The sequence below is a fragment of the Telmatherina bonti genome, assembly GCF_933228915.1.
Source record: "Telmatherina bonti genome assembly, chromosome: 22".
Lineage (NCBI taxonomy): Eukaryota > Metazoa > Chordata > Actinopteri > Atheriniformes > Telmatherinidae > Telmatherina > Telmatherina bonti.
The window spans coordinates 17,545,246-17,565,831 of NC_136631.1; the positions used below are offsets into that span (position 1 = coordinate 17,545,246).

Here is a 20,586-nt window from a genome sequence, read left to right on the forward strand (position 1 = left end):
TTTGGAACAAGAACTTCTGGCTTCAGTTCAAGTTTATTTATGTGGAAGATCTTTTTGCAACAGCAGCTGCCCAAAGTGCTGAACAAATAAACAGTCCACATCTGTAAATCAAACACTAAATGCGTAATTTAATGAAGTTCGAGATTAAAAAAAAATCTTATATCTGATACAAGTACAAATATGTTGTTGCAACTTGTGTTACAAAAATACTTGAAAAGCATCTCTCTACACAAACCCAAGCAGTTTTGATTACACAATTCAGTTTTTGATTCACTGGTTACTGTTTTTACTAAAAAAAAAACCCCAGAAAAAAACCACACGCTTAAACTGCATGATGAGGTTGCGAGTGTGAACCTGTGAATGAACTGATTCTCTTCCAGGTAGCGGCAGCCGCAGGCGATGTCTCTGGCCATTTGCAACAGCTCCCGCATGGTGAGAGAAGAGGTCTGACCCTTGATACAGCACACCTCAATTAAATGGGACACAGAAACACACGCAGAGCAGAAGATGCACATCCAAACAGTTGTCACATGGACATACCACTCTCGGTCTGTTCTGTCTCAGAAAGCTTTTCATGTCTCCTCCTGTCATCAGCTCCAGCAAGATGAAGCGTGGCAGGATGTTCAGACTAACCCCGATGCAGCGAACGATGTTCTCATGGCTGAACTTACTACAAAGGCAAAGTGGGATTTTTAGTTAAGAAGGGCTCCACGTGTGTATGCTCATTATTAAAAGAGACAAATAATAAGATCATGTACACACTTTAGTAAAGTTATATCTTCAGATGTGGTGACAACAGAGCAGTTAGAATGAAAAAACAAATACAGATATGACTGATAACTAATTCTGTGATAGCCTGAACAGCTGCAAAGTTTCATTTCACACATTCTGTTTCGATTGTAGTGAAAATTCAGGCTGTATAAATGGTAGAAAAAATTCACCTTTCTCTGCCTCCTCAAAATGTATGAAATATAAAGCTGTCTAGTAAAAATTGGGAAAAAGATTGCATCCTAAAGATGCACTGAGTGACTGTGTGTTAACAAACTCATATGACAGCCAACATGATGTATTTCCAGTCTGGTGCACCTCATAATCAGCGCCTCCATGAGGAAATCCATTTCATCCTGTTCAGAGCAGATTTCTGGAAGAGTCTGTGGAGCACAAAAAAATAATAAATCAGAGAAGCAGTTTGAAGTGTGTATGCCATTGTCAAGGGGGTTACATCATTAGACTGAATCAGTAGAGCATTGAAAAGCTGGCAAGACCCTGTAGAGAACACTCAGTTTTCCTCTTTTGCATCGCATGCTAATTTGAGAGGATTAACTAAACAAATTTGTGTCGTTTTCTTTGCAATTGTGGGTTTTTATATTTGTACAGTTAAAATATTGTCAGGATTTAAACAAATAGTTAAAACAATTATGAGACCCAAATAAAACACTTGTAGGTAAGGGTGTGAACTTAAGATTGGATTTTAGTAGAGAATTAGGAGCAACACGGTGGAGTGTGTGCCATTCTTATCTATGCAAGTCAGCTTGACTTCTTTTGCCTTGCAGAGTGTGAGCTGACCTTTATGGCCACCTGCATAGGACTGCCATCGGGACTCATTCCCAGAACTTGCCCTTCATAGACTTCCCCAAATGCACCATGTCCGAGAGCCCTAACAAAGCAGAGTGGAAAAATCTTGCATTTCAAATGGAATTGAAAGTAAGGCACCGGTACATTGTGACATTGTATCTTTGTGTCATAGAGTACCTGAGAAGTGTGATGTTCTTGCGCGGCACTTCCTTCAGGTCGCTGAGTGAGGCGGCCTTGCCAGCGAAGCAGTAGTTTGGGTTGTAGTCCGTCATGATGGTGGAGGAGCGGATCTTGCTCAGCTTGTACTCTGAACTCTGTAGACGGCCCCTCACAGCGTGCAGGTCGTTCTTCCTGCGGTACCACACAACTACTAGACAAGAGCAGAGAACAGACAAGCTGGTTTTTACTTTGAAGCATGTATTAAAATCATAACCCTGATTGTGACTTGAACCCAACCTGCATGCAAGCAGCAGAGGTAACTTCCTGAGTATAAAACATAGGAGCACTAATGCAAGGAGGGGATCATCTCAGCAGTGAAAAAAAAACTGGTTCACAAACATTTACTGTTGCTCTTTATAGCGAACTGAACTGACAAGTTGTTGCAGTGCAATGCAAAACTGGTGGATTCACTCTGAACAGTTTAAAACAGATTTGGATTAAAAAAAAAAAAAAAAAAAAAAAAAAAAAAACGGCCTCTCCTTGGTTACTGCTCCTAGACTATCTGCGTCAGTGAGTTTTTGGACTTACCCGCCATGGAGGCAGCCCACGTCCCCGATGCAGGTTGGTAGTCTGCCAGGGAGGGGGAGTGGCGTGGAGGTAAGAGGTGCCGTCGAGCCATCGCCCGGTGCAGATGCTAGGGACTCAGGGGTGGGTGGGGATGGGGGTTCAGGGACGAGGGGAGTGTTGAGGAGGAAAAGGAAGGGGATGAGGAGGAGGATGGGAGGTGGAGGAGATAGGGACGCCCAGGGCACAGACTACCTCCCTGCATGGGGGAGAGCTCAGGTGAAGAGACACCATTAAGCTGATGGATGTGTGTGTGTGTTTGTGTGTGTGCTTTGAAGCCATTTATAAAGCCACAGTTTTTTTCTTTAAAAAAAAAAAAAAAACACTTGATAAATCCACATTTTTTCAATTTTTATTTGAAAGGCAAAATACAGTTGTCAGTAATTTAGTTTTGGATTTATTTATGTGCAGAAGAAAACATTTGCGCACAATGCTGTTACTGAAGAGTCAGACAGAAGAACTTTGGCTTATCTAACCACCTTATCTGCAGATTATATTTAATTGCACTGCAATTACACTGTATCTGTGAGTAACTGGAGCACATTATACATTTTCTAAACACCCAAACATCCTTATTACTTTTTAAAACCATTCATTCAGAAATTCACAATAGAAAGAGTTTTCTTTTATCCTTTGTTCTCTAGTATCTGCCCTCTGCAAAACTGGCTGACTCTGATCTTTCCGAACTATTGTTTTACTTTTCAAGTCATTTTTCAACATCTGCCAAAGGGACGTTGCCTTCCCATTGTTACATATTGCATTGACAGTTCCGAGCAATGTACTTCAGTTCATTAAAATATTCTCTTCCATCCACTGATCTAGATGTGAATTTCATATATGCACAAAGAACCAGAACAGTTTCAGTCTGAGGTACCTCTGAATTTACTGCATAAGATTTGATTCATTTTGGGTTTTCGGAATGAGGTCAAAATTTTACAAGCTCCTATATATCCGTACATGTATTTAAATCATTAGTCAGCTGTGCTGACATTTTCCAAAAAGGCTTAACTTGCCCAAGTGTGTTCTCTTCTGGTTAGCGCTCGTGACTGGCTGCAGCTGGTAGATTCTCTCTGCCAGTTTAGAAAGAGTTTGTTTGACAGCAGTTGTTAGATTGACCAATACACAGTCCAAGTAGACATTTCAAGCTCAGTGCAGAAATGCGAGTGAAGCTATATTTACAGAAGTTTGGAACACGACGCAGATCTCTCTGTTTCTATTTCTGATCACAAAGTCATCAATTCAAACAATGCAAGCAAGTTTAAGTTGTAGTAGAAGGGAGACTTCTGCTCCATGCTTAACGGGTTTGGAAAGTCAGTAGCACTTCAGCAAACCACCAAAGTCACAATACCGTACCATTCACTGAAAGCTGATCGAACACTGATATCATTTTTCAGGAGTCAATCAATGTTGCCACAAACTGACCAGCTGTGGTCGAATGAAACAAGTTTTGCTCCAAAAATGACCTCCGAAAAACTTGAAAGATGCAGCTGAATGTGTCCACACGTCAGAAGACAAAGATTGAGTTGTTCACACCAATATCCAGACAGACCTTTGGAGATGTAAAAGTGAAGCCTTCCATCCCCAAGAGCCAACATGTGTACAACATATTTGAAGAGGGTGCAGAGTGAAGTTGTGGCATCATGTTCTCAGGGAGTACTGTCAGTGAGCTGTGTGAGTGAAAACTTAGTGAATGAAACCAGAAAATAAAACTAAAAAAATTGTTGCGATCGGTCATGCATTTCATTTTTACTGGCCTTAGAAATGACCTAAAAATGAATTTTCTGTAAAATTCCCAGATATGACTCTTTCTGAGTATCAAGACAAAATTTACGTAAACCATCACAAAGCTTCCGCATGCAGCTAATAACCACAAACACACATCGACTTAGTTGGAAAAATGAAAAAAAGTGATTTAAGTTTTGGCATTGGCTTTTCCTCAGTACTGACCTCAACCCTGATGACAATCTAAAGAGTTCTTAAAAGTTAGAATGAAACCAGGAAATAAACTAATTTAATAGAGCTCTTCTAATTAAATTAAGAAGAAAAAAATCTGACTAGAAGCTTGTCGGGTCAAGGTGCATCCAGCCACATGATAGGTGCACCGCACATTTATTGCTGACCCTGTACGAACCATTTTGACTGATTTCAGAAACCCCAAAATAATTTAAAACAAAATATTTATGTTTAAAATCAGTTTGTTCCATAAAGGTATGACTAAAAACCCAAGCTAATGTACATTTACACATTTGCATATAAAATCAGTCTTATTTTTGTTGATCTGTAATGTTTGCATAGGCTAGAGTTTAACCTGAACTGTCATTTATAATGAGAGCTTAAAGGCTATAACCAGTTTGCATATATATGTATCCTGTATAAAATGTTAAAGGGACAAGTTACATTAAATCAAAATGAAATGACATTAAATATCAGGCATCAAGCTGTATTTTCATTGCCCCTCCTACATTTTTCTTTAGATATTATATTTTGCTTCATGCTCTGCTGGAAAAATGTACATTACCTTGCTCAGACATCATTGCCAAGAAATAGCATGTTGGTATTCATATTTAATCTGTCACAGTTATTGTATTTTCCCTACATGAGGTTTATTAAATGTATTACTCAGTACCCAAAGTGCTACTGTCATTCCTGGTTTTCTTGTCAGACTGCATTCACATCCAGAGAGCTTAAAGTGTAACAGATATTTCATAGGAAGTCCAACTCCTCCAGAGGCCTTTACACAAAGTTAAGGTACACGAGAAGCTATTGTTGGAATGAAGCTGAACATAAAATTTATGCAAAAGGCAATGGCGAAGGAGAGCATGGTATTGAAACTTTTTTTTTTTTTTTTATATATATATAATAAAACCCAGTCTGAGGTTAGTGGGTTAGTCGTAAATATAAGGAGTCCCTTCTCAATTGTCTGCAGCACATTAGAAAGGTGGCCAAGGCAAAAATGATACAATTAATTGTAAAATCCCTCACTGTCCTACAGTATACTTCACCCAGATGACTGTGCATGATAAATCTGCACACTGCTGTTAATGCAGTTTTTTTTAGTCAACATTTAGCAGTGCTTTTAGCATAGCAGCTTTTGAGACCACATCTGATGCAACAATGCTAGCCTATCTTAGGATAATGTTAGAAAGACGATTCATGCTAAGTTCCAGGTTGCGGTCTTCTTTGTCCTTCAGAATTCTGTCTGCTTTGTGTGTGATTGCTACACATAGTGAGTTTTAAAGCCATACAAAAAAGTTAGTTGTTAATTCCCTAATTATTTCTATTTCAAACTGTTTCATTAGTGCTATTAACACCAGTAAAGCAACTCTCACTGTCTGATCTCTCTCAGATAAACTAAAACCTAACACTGAATTTCACAGTGATATGTGGAAACAGCATATAGCTTCAACACAGATGAATTATTTTCACCCAAAACTTTTATAATAGAGATGCAAATCTCATGAGTTGCTTTGACCCTTGAAAGTGACAACAAAGCTGATCAGTTCTTCACTTTCCTCTGCTATTGTTGTCTTCACTTCCCTATAGTAATGAATGCATTCATCTTTGATACCAGCAAATTATAACAGCGGATATTTGCTGCTCACCTGTTTGCAGGAGACCAATAAAAACTTTCTAAGTAAATGTAAGTTTTCTGCATGTGATTTTCTTCTTTTCTTTTAAAAAAGAAAATAATTTTGAAGGTTAAAAATATACAAGAAGATGCATCTGGGAAGTCTTGATCAATTCATACTTCCGAGAGATCAACCGTGACACTGCAAGCACTAAATAAAGCACATAAAGAATGTGGTATTTGTTAAACACCTCCATTATGTCTTCTATACTGTATTTAGATAAAGCCAGAGCATTGCCTGACTCAAGCCCTGTAATCAAAGTGTTCAGGTTTGGTTCACTGTCAGCAACTTATGATCCACCATCAAAGCTTTCCAACAGCACCTTAAACCATCTGGCACACAGTCAGCAAAGGTAAATGAAACACTCATTAAAGTTCTTGTTTCTGCTGTTAGTAACATCTGGGAGCATGTATGTGTCCAGCTGTGCTCACAACCGGTGGAAGGAAGCGGGCACAGACTGCGCACATAACTGGAGGAGTCTCTTACTGAGGATGATGCCGGCCAGAGCAATGCCGCTGGCGATGGCGGAGATCACAACAACCAGGGTCAGCGATGTCGACAACGGGCCTTGAGAAGCATCTTGGGGGAGAGTGGAGACGATAAGGCTTTAAAATACTTCCATGTTTAGAACAAGTTAATAAGGGGATTGTAATGTGACGTCAAAAGGAACTTTTGAAACATCTACTATCCAAAACAAAAGTTAGGTTGTGGACAGTAACATACCAACTGCGCTGATACATGTAACGTTGTCACTGGCGAGGAATTCATCGTTGTCACAGAGGCAGATGATGAGGTGAGTATCTTCCTCTCGTTTGCAACTCTGTGTCTGGCAGTGGCTGCAGTTCAGCTGCACCCTGATCTCACACTCACCGTGACCCTCCATGGCTGAAAGGAACAATGTGCACACACATAAACAAACTGAAACAAGAACATGCAGTATAGATCTGTGAGGCTTCAATGTGTGCTCATTATGTTGCATATTAGTCTTGTTTCCCTGTGGGTTCAATGCAGGATTTAACTGTGTGCCAAAGTAGTATCATCCCCCCATTTATTAGCTAAACACAATTAGTCTCCAATTAATTTGCTAATACTTTGCCATTACTAATTCAGCTAAGACACGCAAAAGTCCACTTGGGTTACTACATGTTGGGCCAACTTAGCTGAGACAAGCGGGCCTCCACAATAAATCATTGTAAAGACCCAGGTAGGAAATTGCCCATGAAGCATCATAATACTCAACATATCCATCAGTATGTGCATGTAAAGGAAAAGAACTGCATATTGAGTGTTTGTGTGAATAAAAAAACACATTATAAATCACTTTGTGAAAACTTATGAAAGGTTAAAAAAGGTGTTGAGCATTTCTCATGTATTTAGAAGCAGCGTGATCTTTGCGGTGCAGCTGAAACATGGTTTTAATTCCTGCTTATTACAGGCAGAGCTCTGTTTATCCTAAGCAACACATGCAACTTTGTCCAGTGAATGAAAAACAAATGTGAATGAAAACAGCAAATGTGTAACAGAAAATAGTCCGCTGCAGATGTCTTCTCAAACCCACAGCACATAGCAGTATGAAAGGATTCAGAGTTTTTCTAAAAATGAAAGTCAACTTTTTCTGGGTGATGACAGATCTGATGACAGATCGAAAACATGAAAACACTTCTTAAATTAGACACGCTGCCATCCTTTGAGGAATTTAAGAGCATCTTAAAGGAAATGGTGAAAGAGGCATGTGCTTGCTTTTCTTGAGACTGCTGCGGTTGAAGAGATGTTTTTTTTATTTTTTTTTATTTATCTTGCATCATGTCGTATGTGTTCAATTTATGCCTCATTCGCTGAATTTTAATATGCTCCGAGTTTGGTTCAGCTTGGGATTTTGTGGTGAAGTTTGAAATATCAATACAATTAAATTTTTATGAGAAGTTAAAACCACTGAGATGGATCAATGCTGTTTGTTGTGGTCTTTCCGTCTTTTGCCCATTGAGCTCTATACACATTTCATCTTTTAGTTAATGTGGTTAATTACTTATTTGTGATGAATTAATAAATAAATAGTTTTGTGATGCAATTAAATATAGTTTTCTCAGCATTCATCCATAGTTCTGGATTGATAATAAAAGTAAAACTCCAATTCTGACCAAAACAGAGCCCCATTGTTTATTTACACACATTTCAAAGGGGAGGAGGGGGCAGATCCATGCGTGACATATAATAAACCTTTTCCCCTAACTTAAAGACAAGAAGACAATTTAACCATATGACAGAAAAATGTACTGGTTTTAAAATCAAATTATTTCATCTCTCTTTTCAGATTATGCTTTGAATGTGTTTCATGTTGCAGCTCCACATGAAAATGGAGGTCTGTCTGTCGACGCCGAAGGCAACAGGCTGCATGAGGCTGTGAATTAGCTAACTGCCTTCCTGTTTCTCCTGCTGAAGTAATGAGAGTCAGATGGCCGCAAGTCTCGCCATGATGAAAAAAAAAAAAGAGTGAAAAAAAAAATTCCATACATTTATGTAAATTTTCCTAAGGCTCACTATTGCTACGGATAGAGACAACCCAAAAATCTTTGAATGTTCATACAGATTTTTTGTTGTTGTACCTGTTAAACAGAACACATTTACACTACACTTAGTAGGATTTTGTTTGCTCTGGCTCCTACAGAAGTTTTCAGGTTTAATCTGACCTTTTTTATCACTTTGAGTTTATAAATGGTTTGCACCTTGCAGTCAAGCCTTAGGATCAAGTCTTACATTTAGTAAACTTGAATAATGATGACTGGCCATCCGGATAGTTGTTTACCTAGTGGATTTTATCAGGGATTTTTTTCTTACCATGAAAACACGTATCTGTTCTTAACATCTATGTGTTGCTGAGCTTACTGGTACATTTTATCTTCTGCCTCCAAACGTAGCTGCTACAATTTATAACATTTTTTACTGATAAGAGATTAATAAATAACCCACACCTTCTTAAAATAGCTTTTAAGTAACTGCTAATGCTAGAGATAGTATTTGATATTGCTAAGAACTGTAAATATATCAGGGCTTGTTGCCCTGGTAATAATCATACAAATTTTCATTTTTATTTTTTTTTCTCATTTATTTTATTCATTCATTCATTTTCTGAACCGCGTAATCCAATTCTGGGTCGCGGGGAAGCTGGAGCCTATCCCAGCTGACTTTGGGCAACAGGCAGGGTACACCCTGGACAGCTCGCCAGTCCATCGCAGGGCCACACAGAGACGAACAACCACTCATGCTCACACTCACTCCTATGGGCAATTTAGAGTAACCAATTAACCTAACATGCATGTCTTTGGATGGTGGGAGGAAGCTGGAGTACCTGGAGAGAACCCACGCATACATGGGGAGAACATGCAAACTCCACACAGAAAGGCCACTGACTGAACCCCCCACCCAGCCAAGGATTGAACCAGTGACCTTCTTGCTGTGAGGCCACAGTGCTAACCACTGCTCCACCATGCGGCCCTCATTTATTTTAGTTCTAGTTCAAATTAAATACATAATTTAAATGACCTTTAAAGTCAATTTGTGCCATCTTTTTTTTATTCTTGTTTTTTTTATTTTCTTTTGATCTCTTTTGTCGTTTTTATCTCGTGTCTTTTGTTTAGATTTCATTGGCAAGTTTTGCTCTCAATTAATTCATATATTGCTCACCCTCCAGCACATTCTTTAGATTCATCCTTTTCTATTCATTCTATTGTTTTATGCATTAAAAAAAATTGAAAAATTAAAACATTGATTTATCTATATATATCTGATACAAACACAAAGATGCAGTGTGTCAGTAAGTCTTACCTGCCAGAGGCTGCAGAAAAATCTCACCCATTGGATGGATGAATGAAACTCCATTTTGACCGTCGGCTGTAATGTCATCTGTCAGAGCAGCATCACCTCCTGTTAAAGAATTAGGGCTGAATATGAACTTTCCTACATCTCACTGTGGCAAATATTATGAAAACCCACATTTCAGCTTTTTAGCACCATAGTCAATTTTCTTAAAACAAATAAATAAATGAAAATAAAAACATTAACTTGTCTTTGGTGACAAAGTTATAGTTACAAAACTGATCAGATATAAGAAATCTTTAAATGAACCTGCAGGCTTTCATAGAAGAATATCAGACTGAAAAGTAAGTTAAAAGAAGATTCATCCCTAGATGAGGGAAATCCTCTCTATTTCCTCCTATTTTTACTCTGAATTACATTTATTTGAGATTTGAGATTCAAAATGAAAGAAAACTTATATTTCAACCAGCAGTCATTTGTATGTTCTGCAGGACTTTATACTTCATATCTATAGCTTTTCAACTTTCCATGTCTCTATTGACACCAATAATATTTATACCCAATATCTTTGACATTATTCCTGATGCTTCAGTGTGTCAATATTATTGTAATTACTCCACATCTCTTTATCTTGGTATTCCAGGACGTCTGGCATCTAGGCTCCAGAGGCTCTCATTCCTATCTCCTATATTCTACCCATGACTCCACTGCTCAAGCATAGCTGCTTATTGGAGTCAGAGCTAAATTATTTTAAAAAAAAAAAAAAGAAAAAAAAAAAGCTCTATGTGTTATTACCAACAAAACTGTTTGGAACAGAAAAGTAATACTGATCCAATTCATTTTTCATCTTGAAACGGCACAGTTTGAATGTCTAAAGACCTGCTTAGAAAACTGAGAGGAAAGAGGCTAGTATAAATCTTTATTCCCAGTGAGGTGCAGCTTACTGAATTTTTAAAGTGATAAAACTGAAACAAGAAATATTCTTTTTGAAGAAGTTTTTTGTAAGCTGAAATGGTGAGAAAGGAAACAAGTGAAGAAAATATTTCAAGAGAAAACTTATTCTGTTTCTTTTTTAAAGTGCAGGCACTTTAAAAAGATGTTAAACTCGATATTCTCACCTCTGTACCCTCCTCCACCACCTCCAGCTGTACAGGCTCCACCTCCACCGCCAAAGCCACCAAAGGTTGACCAACCAAGCTTAGACAAAGCCAGGGGACAAGAGGACCCCCCCAGTGCACCCTCCACCAGAGATTTGCCGGCACTCAGGTGAGGACTAGGACTGTCCTTCCAACCACCACCTCCACCTTTGAGAAAACAAAGTCACATATGGTTTTCTGTCATAATTGTTGCCACAGAAATATTCAGGAGAACTACAAACATAATAAGCTAACAGCAAACAACAGTCGTGGGACTCTCAGTATTTATGTTCATCGCTGCTTGCTATATTGTCTGTTTATTTGGTCATACTGGAATTATTAATGCTGAGACATTCTGTAATTCAACAGAATGTCTCAGCAGTAGAGTCTATGAAAAAGAGATTTGTATGTCTTTGAAAATCACCCAGGGGAAACTGACTGTGCTCAGTGTATGCTCTTTTGATAAGTAAGATAAGTCCTGTGGTGGAAAATACTCTGGTCTTGAGAAGTTGTAATACATCTAAGAGTCAACTGTCTTCTTACAATGAACATTTTATTATAAACTAATACAAGCACACGCTGGAGCTTGGAGAGAGAACTCTCTCTGCAGATGCTGAAGTAACACCCAATTATAAACCATGCTTAACTCCTCCTAGTTGCTGAGCACACCATATGAAACAATCATTATCTCTTATTTAAGACTAAACTGAACTCACTAAGCATAAATCACTTACTATATTACTTTATTACCTTTAACCTCTAACCTTTAGACAACTGGTCAACCAAGCAGTTGACAAAAACCGATGCCCTGCAGGAAACTCTTCCTGTCTCAGACTTTGTCTGCACATTCCAGACAAGGATCATATAACTTAAAGAAAGCTTTGTGCATAGACACAAAACACAGCAGGATCACAGCAAATCAATGCATATATGTCTAATACTTAATACAAACCAAACTCATAACAATTTTCCCCAACAGTCCCTGGACAGGGAAGATTTTCTCACAAAAAAAAGGCTTTGTTTGGTTGAGACTGACTGACAGGGTGGGAACGATTCCAGCAGGCGATTTGAGAGACTTAACCACAGATACACAGCACGAAGAAAAGGTAGAAATGTCAACAGAGATATTAAAATCCTTTGCAACCAATTAGGCTTGCCACTGATGTTGCATGCTGTATCAAAATAACTGCCTTCAAGCTTCAGATTCTTTTCTTTTAAAGCCAACTTTTACTTTTAATAATGGCAGCACAGTGATGATCTCTGAGTTTAGCTAGTCAGAGTGGATTTTCTACTCAGCTTTCAGAAAACTAAGAATGTGAGTCAGACATGTCCCATTCTACACAGGCCAAACACGCTGCGCTGTGTGTGGATACAGAACAAACAAATCCTTCATCCATCACAATATCAAATACTGATACTGCTGCCTTTTAAGGGGATGAAAACTGTGCTTTTAATGTAACACGGCTGTGCTGATCTGACATGAAGTATGGGAGTCATCCAGGGTGAATCCATTCTTCACAGGGATGTTTATTGTCTTTTTGATCATAAAAATAGAGAATTATCAGTGTCACCAAGAATAACTACAGTATTTTTATAAAGCAATGTTTCACTTTTTTGCTCCATATTGTAAAAAAAAAAAAATTAAATATAATGCAAGAAATCCTAACACCAGGTGCAAATAATTCCACTCTCTTTTCCAAAGTTTGTTTATTACAATTTCTCTCAACTTTTCATCACATCCAGTGATGTTTTGAACAATAACAGGCAAACGTTTGAGCACAGATTTCCATTCAGATAAAGAGTAGGTGTGTCCAAACTTTTGACTGGTAATCTAAATTATGTCAAATGCTAATTTGAGATTAAGTATTTCAAGATTTAATACTTAAAGATCATCAACAAAAAATTTTAGGGAACCCATATTACATTTATTCAGAAACCAGAAAGACATTTTTTGTCTCTTACTGAAAAGTAATATCTGCTTATCCTCTCTTTGAATTTTGCAACGTACAGTTTACTTTTTCTCTGCAACTGTCATTCTTTTTAGTAAGAACTTTTGCTTCTGGAGCTTTGCAAATCATTTAAACAAAGCATTGGAACAAATTTTTACAAAAACAGTTCAATGTTGACAGGACAGCTTATGTGACATTACCCGCTGCACCAGTTTGACCACTGGTACTGTGAGCTGTGGTACTGTTTTCATACTGCTCTAGTGGTATCAGGTCCAGACTGGACTCTGGGTCTTCCAGGTAGGCATTTCCTCCGCCACCAGCTGCGATCAGCAAAGGAACCAGCTCCCCCATTTCCATCTGACAAAACCAAATTAGAACAACTCTAAAAATTGTGACAATTAACTGTGTGATTACAACTCTAGATTTTTTTTCTAAATACATTCTACTAAATATGAGGCAAATTATAATGTAGGTACAGAAGTCATGTTTATGGGGCAGCTGCAGCTGAGGAGAAGAGCAGCTGTATGCCAGCAAGGAAGCAGGTAGACCAACTCCAGGCTTCCATTGACCACATGACGAAGTGTCCTTGGGCAAAACACTCAACCCCACATAACATCCTGATTAATTTTTTGGGATATGAATGTGTGATAGTAAAAAGTGCCTAGTATATAAAAACAGAAGTGCTATATGTGTGTGTGAGTGTGTGAATGGTAATGTGATATGTAATGGTTGACATATGACCAGAAAAGCCCAACATAAGTACAGTCTGTACATAAGTACAATTTATACATGTCCTATGTAAGCTTTCAAAAAAAAGACATATGTCCAGTTTTTGACACCAGGTATCTTTTTAAACCTTGAGATACAGTTGTGCTCATATTTATTCATACCCTTTCATTAAAGAAGGAAAAAAACAGCTGCCTGTAAAATAAGATGAAATTGACTAAAGTAATAATAAATAAAAATTTCATGAAAGTCATCACATTATTTTCTAATTCTGGTTAAATAGAAATATTTTTTCAAAAAGCAGACAAATAAGACAATTTATTACATATTACATCACTCATAAACTAATATTTTTTACGATCCTTTCTGCTGTTTCCGCTACAGTCAGGTGTTTTCTGTTCCTCTCAGTCAGACTTCTGCACCTGTTGACAGGTATTTTGTCCCACTGTTCAACAGAAAACTGCTCTAATTTCTTCAGCACCAATTTTTTTGTTTGGTTTTTTTTTTTTCTTTCTTCAACTCTATTAAATGAAAAGACAGTGTCTTATATTACTAAATTATAATTTTGCAAATTTTTAGTTATTGTTCCTTTTTTAAGTCTCCAGTTATTTGCGTGACTGTTGTAAATTCAGCCTTTTCTTTAATGAAAGGGTATGAATACATATGAGCACAACTGTAGTTTCTGCTTGTTATAGACTTAAGCCCAATCCCAATCCCTTTCCTTTACCCTACCATTTATTTTTAACAGAAAGATGCCCTTTTTCTTTGGGGGCTCATTGTCATATAGCATCCCAGTGTATTCCAAAGTTATAGCTGAAAGGCTACATGAGCCCGACTCCTTAATTTCCAGGGGAATTAAGCAGCCTAGAGAACATCTGAAAATGGAAATGTATGGCCAAGGAAACAAATTGTGACCTGGAATGATGCACAAGTTTGAACAAGGTGCTCACACAGAACCAAAGAAAGGACATAGCTGCTGCACCAACATATCTTCTGTCACCTTGAAGACAAATGTGGCTCCACCTCCACCGCCTCCTCCGCCTGCCCACTCTGTACCAGTTTCAGCCTTGAGATTGTCTTCAATTACAGACGACTCTCCTAGACAGATCTTCTTGGTGAGGAGATTTCTCTGGTGAGGAATCATGAGAAAAACAACAGACTTCCCATAAACATATATTCTACTGCATCTATGTCAATGTCTAGTCTTCTCTCTGTAGTAAAACAAAACAAACAAACAAAAACCTGGGATACCACACATCAGCCTGTCCGCACACACTTACTTACCCCCGGGCAGGCGTCTTCTCCCTGATGACCCACCAATATGTAAAGAATATCTCCCTTCTCCAGAGGAAATATGGCAGATATAAATACCCCGTGGTTGCGTTTGTTGTGATTTTTGGCACCTTTTCCTCCTGCAGCTCCGTATGCTGAGATTCTGGGGGAGATGATTTCAACACAAGGGAGTTAACAGGCTCCGCAGTGCAACCCCTGCAAGGCAGACAGCTTACAACGTCCATGAGCAAACATTTTTTTTCCTAACATCAAGAGAGATAGTCACAATCTCCATTAAATACAAAACAACATTGATTCAAGTTCAGTTATGTGTAATTTCACTTGAGTTAGGTAATATTCTGCAAATTGTTTCAGTCACTTTGCCACTTATATTGATTAAACTCTTTTCGGTCTGATGACTGGTGGTTCAAGTAGTCAAGTATTTGACTATCTGACCTGGCAGGACAACAAGCAAACACAAGGACTATGGCCATAAGTATCAGATCTGTAATTTTACCTCCGCTTTATTTGAAACTCATACAAAATTAATATAGAGAATCTGGTTTAACAACTCTTTAAAAAAATTGACTTGGGACATATTTCTTGAACAATATCATTCAGTGTCATATATGGTATCTGTGATTGGCGAAGTATGTGAACCACTAGGACTGGCAATTGATATGAAGGTGAATTTGAGCCATATGTTGTCTATGAATGGGATGCTGTCAATTCCCAGTAAGACAGAGTGTAACATACAAGACCACAGTTAGCCGCCATATCAGTTGCTGATCAATAACGATTGTTCCAAATGGTAAAACCAGCCCGCTGTGCTTCTTGAGTGTGCTATTGTCGGACGTCTCTTCCGTTTAAAATGAACGAGGTCTACTGTCTCCAGTCACCATGTTCATGCTCCGAATCATGGTTTGATTTCCTTGCTTTGGGGACATTTTATGAATCAGGATAATATTAATGCAATTATTATGAATTAAATTAAATCATTTAGACTGAATGAGTTTGAAATTAAATTGACATTAAGTGTTCTTTAGAGCAGGGGTCACCAAGTCCAGTCCAGAGCTCCCATCCTACATATTTTAGTGTTTCCCTGCTGCAACACACCTGACCCAAATCAATGGCTTATTAAAAAGTAGGTGGAGAAGATGAATGAAAGTTGTTGAAGAACTTTTCATTTGAATCAAATGTGTTGTACCACAGAAACACTAAAACCTGCAGAATGGTAGTAGTAGAGTTGGTGACCCCTGCTTTAGAGTATCTTGAGATGACTTGCATTATTATTTGGGATTATATAAATTAAATAAAAAGAAATTATTAAATTCTAAGTCTAATAAGCATAGCAGTCCCTAAGAGTTTAAAGAAACCAAAGGCTGACTCTGAACTACCCCTCTGCAGTTTATGTTAGACTTTGCGAAGAAATCAGAAGGCTGTTGGAAAACAGATCTGACCAAAGTATGACATTTTTGGTTGAAATGAGAAGCTCCATATTTGAACAAAGGAAAACAATACATTCAGGAAACACAACTTTAGTCCATCTGTTAGCAAACTGCTAAAAGTATTGTGGTTTGGTTTGAAGCAATTTGATCGGTATGGCTTGGATCATTGATAAAAATGGGAAATTTATTATTACGCCACTGAAATCTAAAAAAAATAAAAGAAATCTCTCTGTGAACTACTGTCTAATCAAAAAAAATATCAGTACCAAGTAACTGTAGAAGATAGTATAGGTAAGTTTTTGCAATGGCTGAGTCCAAATCTTGTCTAGAATTTTGCAGAAATGTGGAAAGACCTGAAATTAAAATCTTTAAAACTAATTTGCAGACTGATAAAAATGAAGTGGAAATGTTTAGAACCATTTCTTTCCATTGGATATCGCATGAGGTTCTTGTCATGTTATTTTTCCCTGACCTGCCTGCACTCATCAGTTGGAACTCAGTCCACCTGGGGCTTCCTGATTGCCTCTGCTGTGTTCTCTGTGCTCATCAGTCTCATTTAGTTCAGATGCTCTTCTGCCCATTTTGTTATGACTCAGAGCCTACTCTCCAGTCTCTTCCTCAGATAATCAGCAGACTAGTTGCTGTCCAGTGTTCTACGGATTGTCTCCTGTTACCAACCCACCTCTCCTTGCCTTACCCATGATGGACACCTCTAGCCTCTCGGATTTTCTGGACACAGACCCTTGCCTTGTCTTTGGACCCCCGAGCCTTGCCTATCGTCCTGGTTAACTATTTCATCTACTATGTAATCTTGACCCCTTGCCTCCCTCCTGACCTTGTCTCTCAAACCTGGACTCTCACAACTGCTCATTTCCCTGGACTGATCATCTGCTCCTTGGCCTTGTCTTCTTTCATTCCTCATCTTCAAACTGTTTTTTGTTCTCAACTGCTTTGTGTGTGGTTGAACTTCGGGGTCTTCACTGTAACCCATTACAGTTCTGAAAAGAGAGGTCACATTTTGTTTCTATATCTTTCCCCCCAAAAAATTATCTTTGCCATGCATGGCAACATTTTTTTGTATAATTGGTTTGAGTTCCATCTCTTCACCTATTTAAAGTACTCATGTGAAAAAATTACATTCCCAGACAGTGGGAAGACAAACAAAAGAACTTAAACCATCACCTGTAAGAAATAACCAGCTCATATAGGTAAACATTTCAGCTGTCCTCTCTATTACTCACAGGTATCGGTTAGTTGCAGGTACCTTCCACATTTGGACACCTTTTAAGGGGCCTTCCTTTCTCACAGTGACACTGACATTTTTGTTCCTGTAGGTGCTGTCGCACTGAGCTTGGGTCGGGCCATGGGGTCCACTAGCACCACATGAGGTAAACCACCAAATCATCAGAGAAACTTCTATAAAGAAAAGATTAAAAAGATAAGTTAAAAAATTTAATAATTTGATGTATTTATTAAACCAGAAGTTCTGTCTGGTTTAATGCTAAAAAAAAAAAACCCAAAAAAATAAAAACCAAACATGACATAGTCTATGAGACACCGGAGATTAGAACAGCTAATTTGTAAACGAGGAAATTCAATATGGATTTAAAGCCTCTAGTCAGCTGAAGCTGTAAATTACACTCCATGCATCAAAACAAAGGTGCAAATGCAAATTCCATGTAGAGTTTTATATAAAATTTCTATATGCAAACTAAAAAAAGCATAAAATGGCTAAATTCACAAAGCTTACATGGTCACTGCTGAGCTTTACTGTACCTGAGATTGAAGGCTCTGGAAGGGGGCTCAGATAATCATGCATTTGAAGCAGAGAGTTGAGATCTGAATGGAGCCAGATTAGTTAAAGTAGGGAACGAAGAGAACAAAATGAGAAAAAAAACTACTTCAGTTCAGTGCCCAAATAAAAGGAAATTAGGACAATTTAAGGCACAGTTTTAACACAATATGAAAATGTGTGTCTTAGTCCTTTTGTGAAGAATGAAAAACATGTCTGCAGAGTATATTAAAAGCCATGGCAACAGCTGATCAAACTTTGTAAACAAAGTAAAGGAATTTTATTGCTTCCTTTAGTTTCTCTTTTTGCAAAACAAACACCTGAACATCCTTCATGGAAGTAAAAAAAAAAAAAAAAAAAGAAAATCAGAATTTCAAGCCACAATTTCTCAGCTGCAAAATTCAAAACAATATCCAATTATGTCCATGTAATTATACTGATGGTGATTAATGTGAATATCTAACTCATGAAGATATGATGGTGAGAAGCTTGTGATGGTATATTTCATTCTTTGTGGCTTAAGTTGCAGTGTGGTAATGTTTTCTCCAATTCCTCCCTTTTTCTTTATTTTCAGTATGCTGTCCATGGAGGTTTAAGAAGTGTTTGAGATTATACACTTTCTTACTTTCACTTTTCTTTCAGCAGTCAACTGTACCCATGAAGTTGTCTATTTACTAGTGTCAAAGCTTATGCATTTATCTCTGCCAAATCCTTTACTGTAACCAATATATGTGAATTACTCTAAATAACAAGAACTTTTGGGCCTGCATAATACAAACCTCTTCTCCAGAACAGGATCCAGGAAGAGAGAAGGGTCATAAATGTTAACATGGAAATATATCATTCTAAGTTAGAGCTTATAAAGTAACTGTGGGATGCAGAATTAATTTCCAATATCAGCTGGAAAACGTTCCAGTCCTGCCAAACTGGAGAAGAGAAACAGCCATGTACTGCTGTGCCTGCATGGAGGTTTCAGACTGCCTCTCATTTAAATCATGCACAAACAAAAACAGACCTTTCACATTTGTCAATTAAATTAACAACAAAATAGGGTTGGTAAAAGTCTTCTCATGTTACTGTGAGAATTACAACCCAAAGTGCAATAACACAGACACAGGAATGTTGGCACGCACTGTTGTTACATTGCTTTACTGGATTTGCAGCAAATCATTTAGCATTGGTAAGCCTCATGTTGCAGTCAAATATTAAAACAAGGCATCACACAAATGACAAAAGACCCTTCTGAATGAGTTGAGAGGATAAGATGTTCCACTCTGTGCTGAGTGCTCATTTTGCTCAGCCTGAGTTTGATTTTATAAAGTGCAGACATCAGTTTTGAAAGTTGGCCTTTAAAGATGTTATTTGTATTGGCTTTACACTACCTTGGCAGAAAAATGGTGGTGCTTTCTCGCGTGTGTTACAGCTTACCTTTGCTGAAGCAGGCAGCTCCAATTGCAATATCATCGAGAGCAACATCCGCATAGGAGCCTTGTGCCCACACGGCTGTCACCTTTACATGGAACCTGAAGCAGAGCAGAATTGTGGTATTCATCTTTGTGTGAAAGCAACAGAGGTTCAGGCCATTAAAGTTTTAATACACTGTTACATTGTCAGTAGTGTGTGCTTCCAAAATGTATCAGGATATTACATTAAAATTTAACCCCATTTAGGTGTTCACCGTTGCTATGATTTCCCCTTGTTTTTGGCCTCTGAGCTGTGATCTTACCCAAATCTTTACAATGTCAGCAGTAGCCCTAAAAAGCCTGACATGACATATTTGATACGTATAGTTTCTGAGGCATTTGACATCACTGTATGGTAAAAACTTTGCTCAAAATCCTTTTGAACACAATTTAATATGTCTCTTCTGTCCACCGATAGATACCAGGAAGCAGAAGAATACACTATGTTTCCTACTTATTGCATAATGATGAATGGCAAATATTGCCAAAAATGTGTTAATCTTTTTGTTAGATTGTGTTAAAGGAGTGAAAATGATCTTATATTTAACAGGTTGGATTTTTTGATGGGTTTGGTTTTTAAGAGCAACACAGTAGGCTACTTTTTTTTTATTACATGCGATGACCCACTACTTTCCACTGAATATCATCATTTTATCATTCAGGAGAAATCTTAAGTCCAATAATGTTCTCTTCTAGACACAAGACAACATGCTTCATTCTTTAATGCATTGCTTCAGACTGCTAACTTGCATATTGCATACCCATGATGAAGGCCAGTCAGCTCCAGAGCAACTGTTTCCCAGTCATCTATCCACTGACCATTTCTCTCCCACACCAGAGGTGCGGTGGTGGTGCCATTTTCCTCTATAGCAACTTGCAAAGAACCGTTAAAATCTCCGTACACGTACAGTGAGAAACGCATCTACAGAAACACAGAGGTAGAAAAACAGTTGAGGGATATTCAGAAAGATTTTAGCCAATTAACTGATCCAAGAAGGAG

The 20,586-nt window shown here is 38.0% G+C and overlaps 1 protein-coding gene across 1 annotated transcript in view; it reads right to left on the reverse strand.

Moving 5' to 3' along the window:
- Positions 1 to 20,586, reverse strand: part of ltk (leukocyte receptor tyrosine kinase) — a 60,277-nt gene that overhangs the window by 3,365 nt on the left and 36,326 nt on the right. The window contains exons 9-24 of the mRNA XM_079262077.1: positions 20,348 to 20,508; positions 19,552 to 19,646; positions 18,108 to 18,170; positions 17,573 to 17,747; positions 14,896 to 15,046; positions 14,612 to 14,740; positions 13,086 to 13,242; positions 10,919 to 11,104; positions 9,810 to 9,908; positions 6,711 to 6,872; positions 6,474 to 6,566; positions 1,753 to 1,945; positions 1,567 to 1,657; positions 1,087 to 1,151; positions 541 to 670; positions 355 to 452 (exon numbers count right to left, since the gene is read on the reverse strand). Of these exons, the coding sequence (XP_079118203.1) occupies positions 355 to 452; positions 541 to 670; positions 1,087 to 1,151; positions 1,567 to 1,657; positions 1,753 to 1,945; positions 6,474 to 6,566; positions 6,711 to 6,872; positions 9,810 to 9,908; positions 10,919 to 11,104; positions 13,086 to 13,242; positions 14,612 to 14,740; positions 14,896 to 15,046; positions 17,573 to 17,747; positions 18,108 to 18,170; positions 19,552 to 19,646; positions 20,348 to 20,508 (2,048 nt within the window). The remainder of the gene's footprint in view (positions 1 to 354; positions 453 to 540; positions 671 to 1,086; positions 1,152 to 1,566; positions 1,658 to 1,752; positions 1,946 to 6,473; positions 6,567 to 6,710; positions 6,873 to 9,809; positions 9,909 to 10,918; positions 11,105 to 13,085; positions 13,243 to 14,611; positions 14,741 to 14,895; positions 15,047 to 17,572; positions 17,748 to 18,107; positions 18,171 to 19,551; positions 19,647 to 20,347; positions 20,509 to 20,586) is intronic.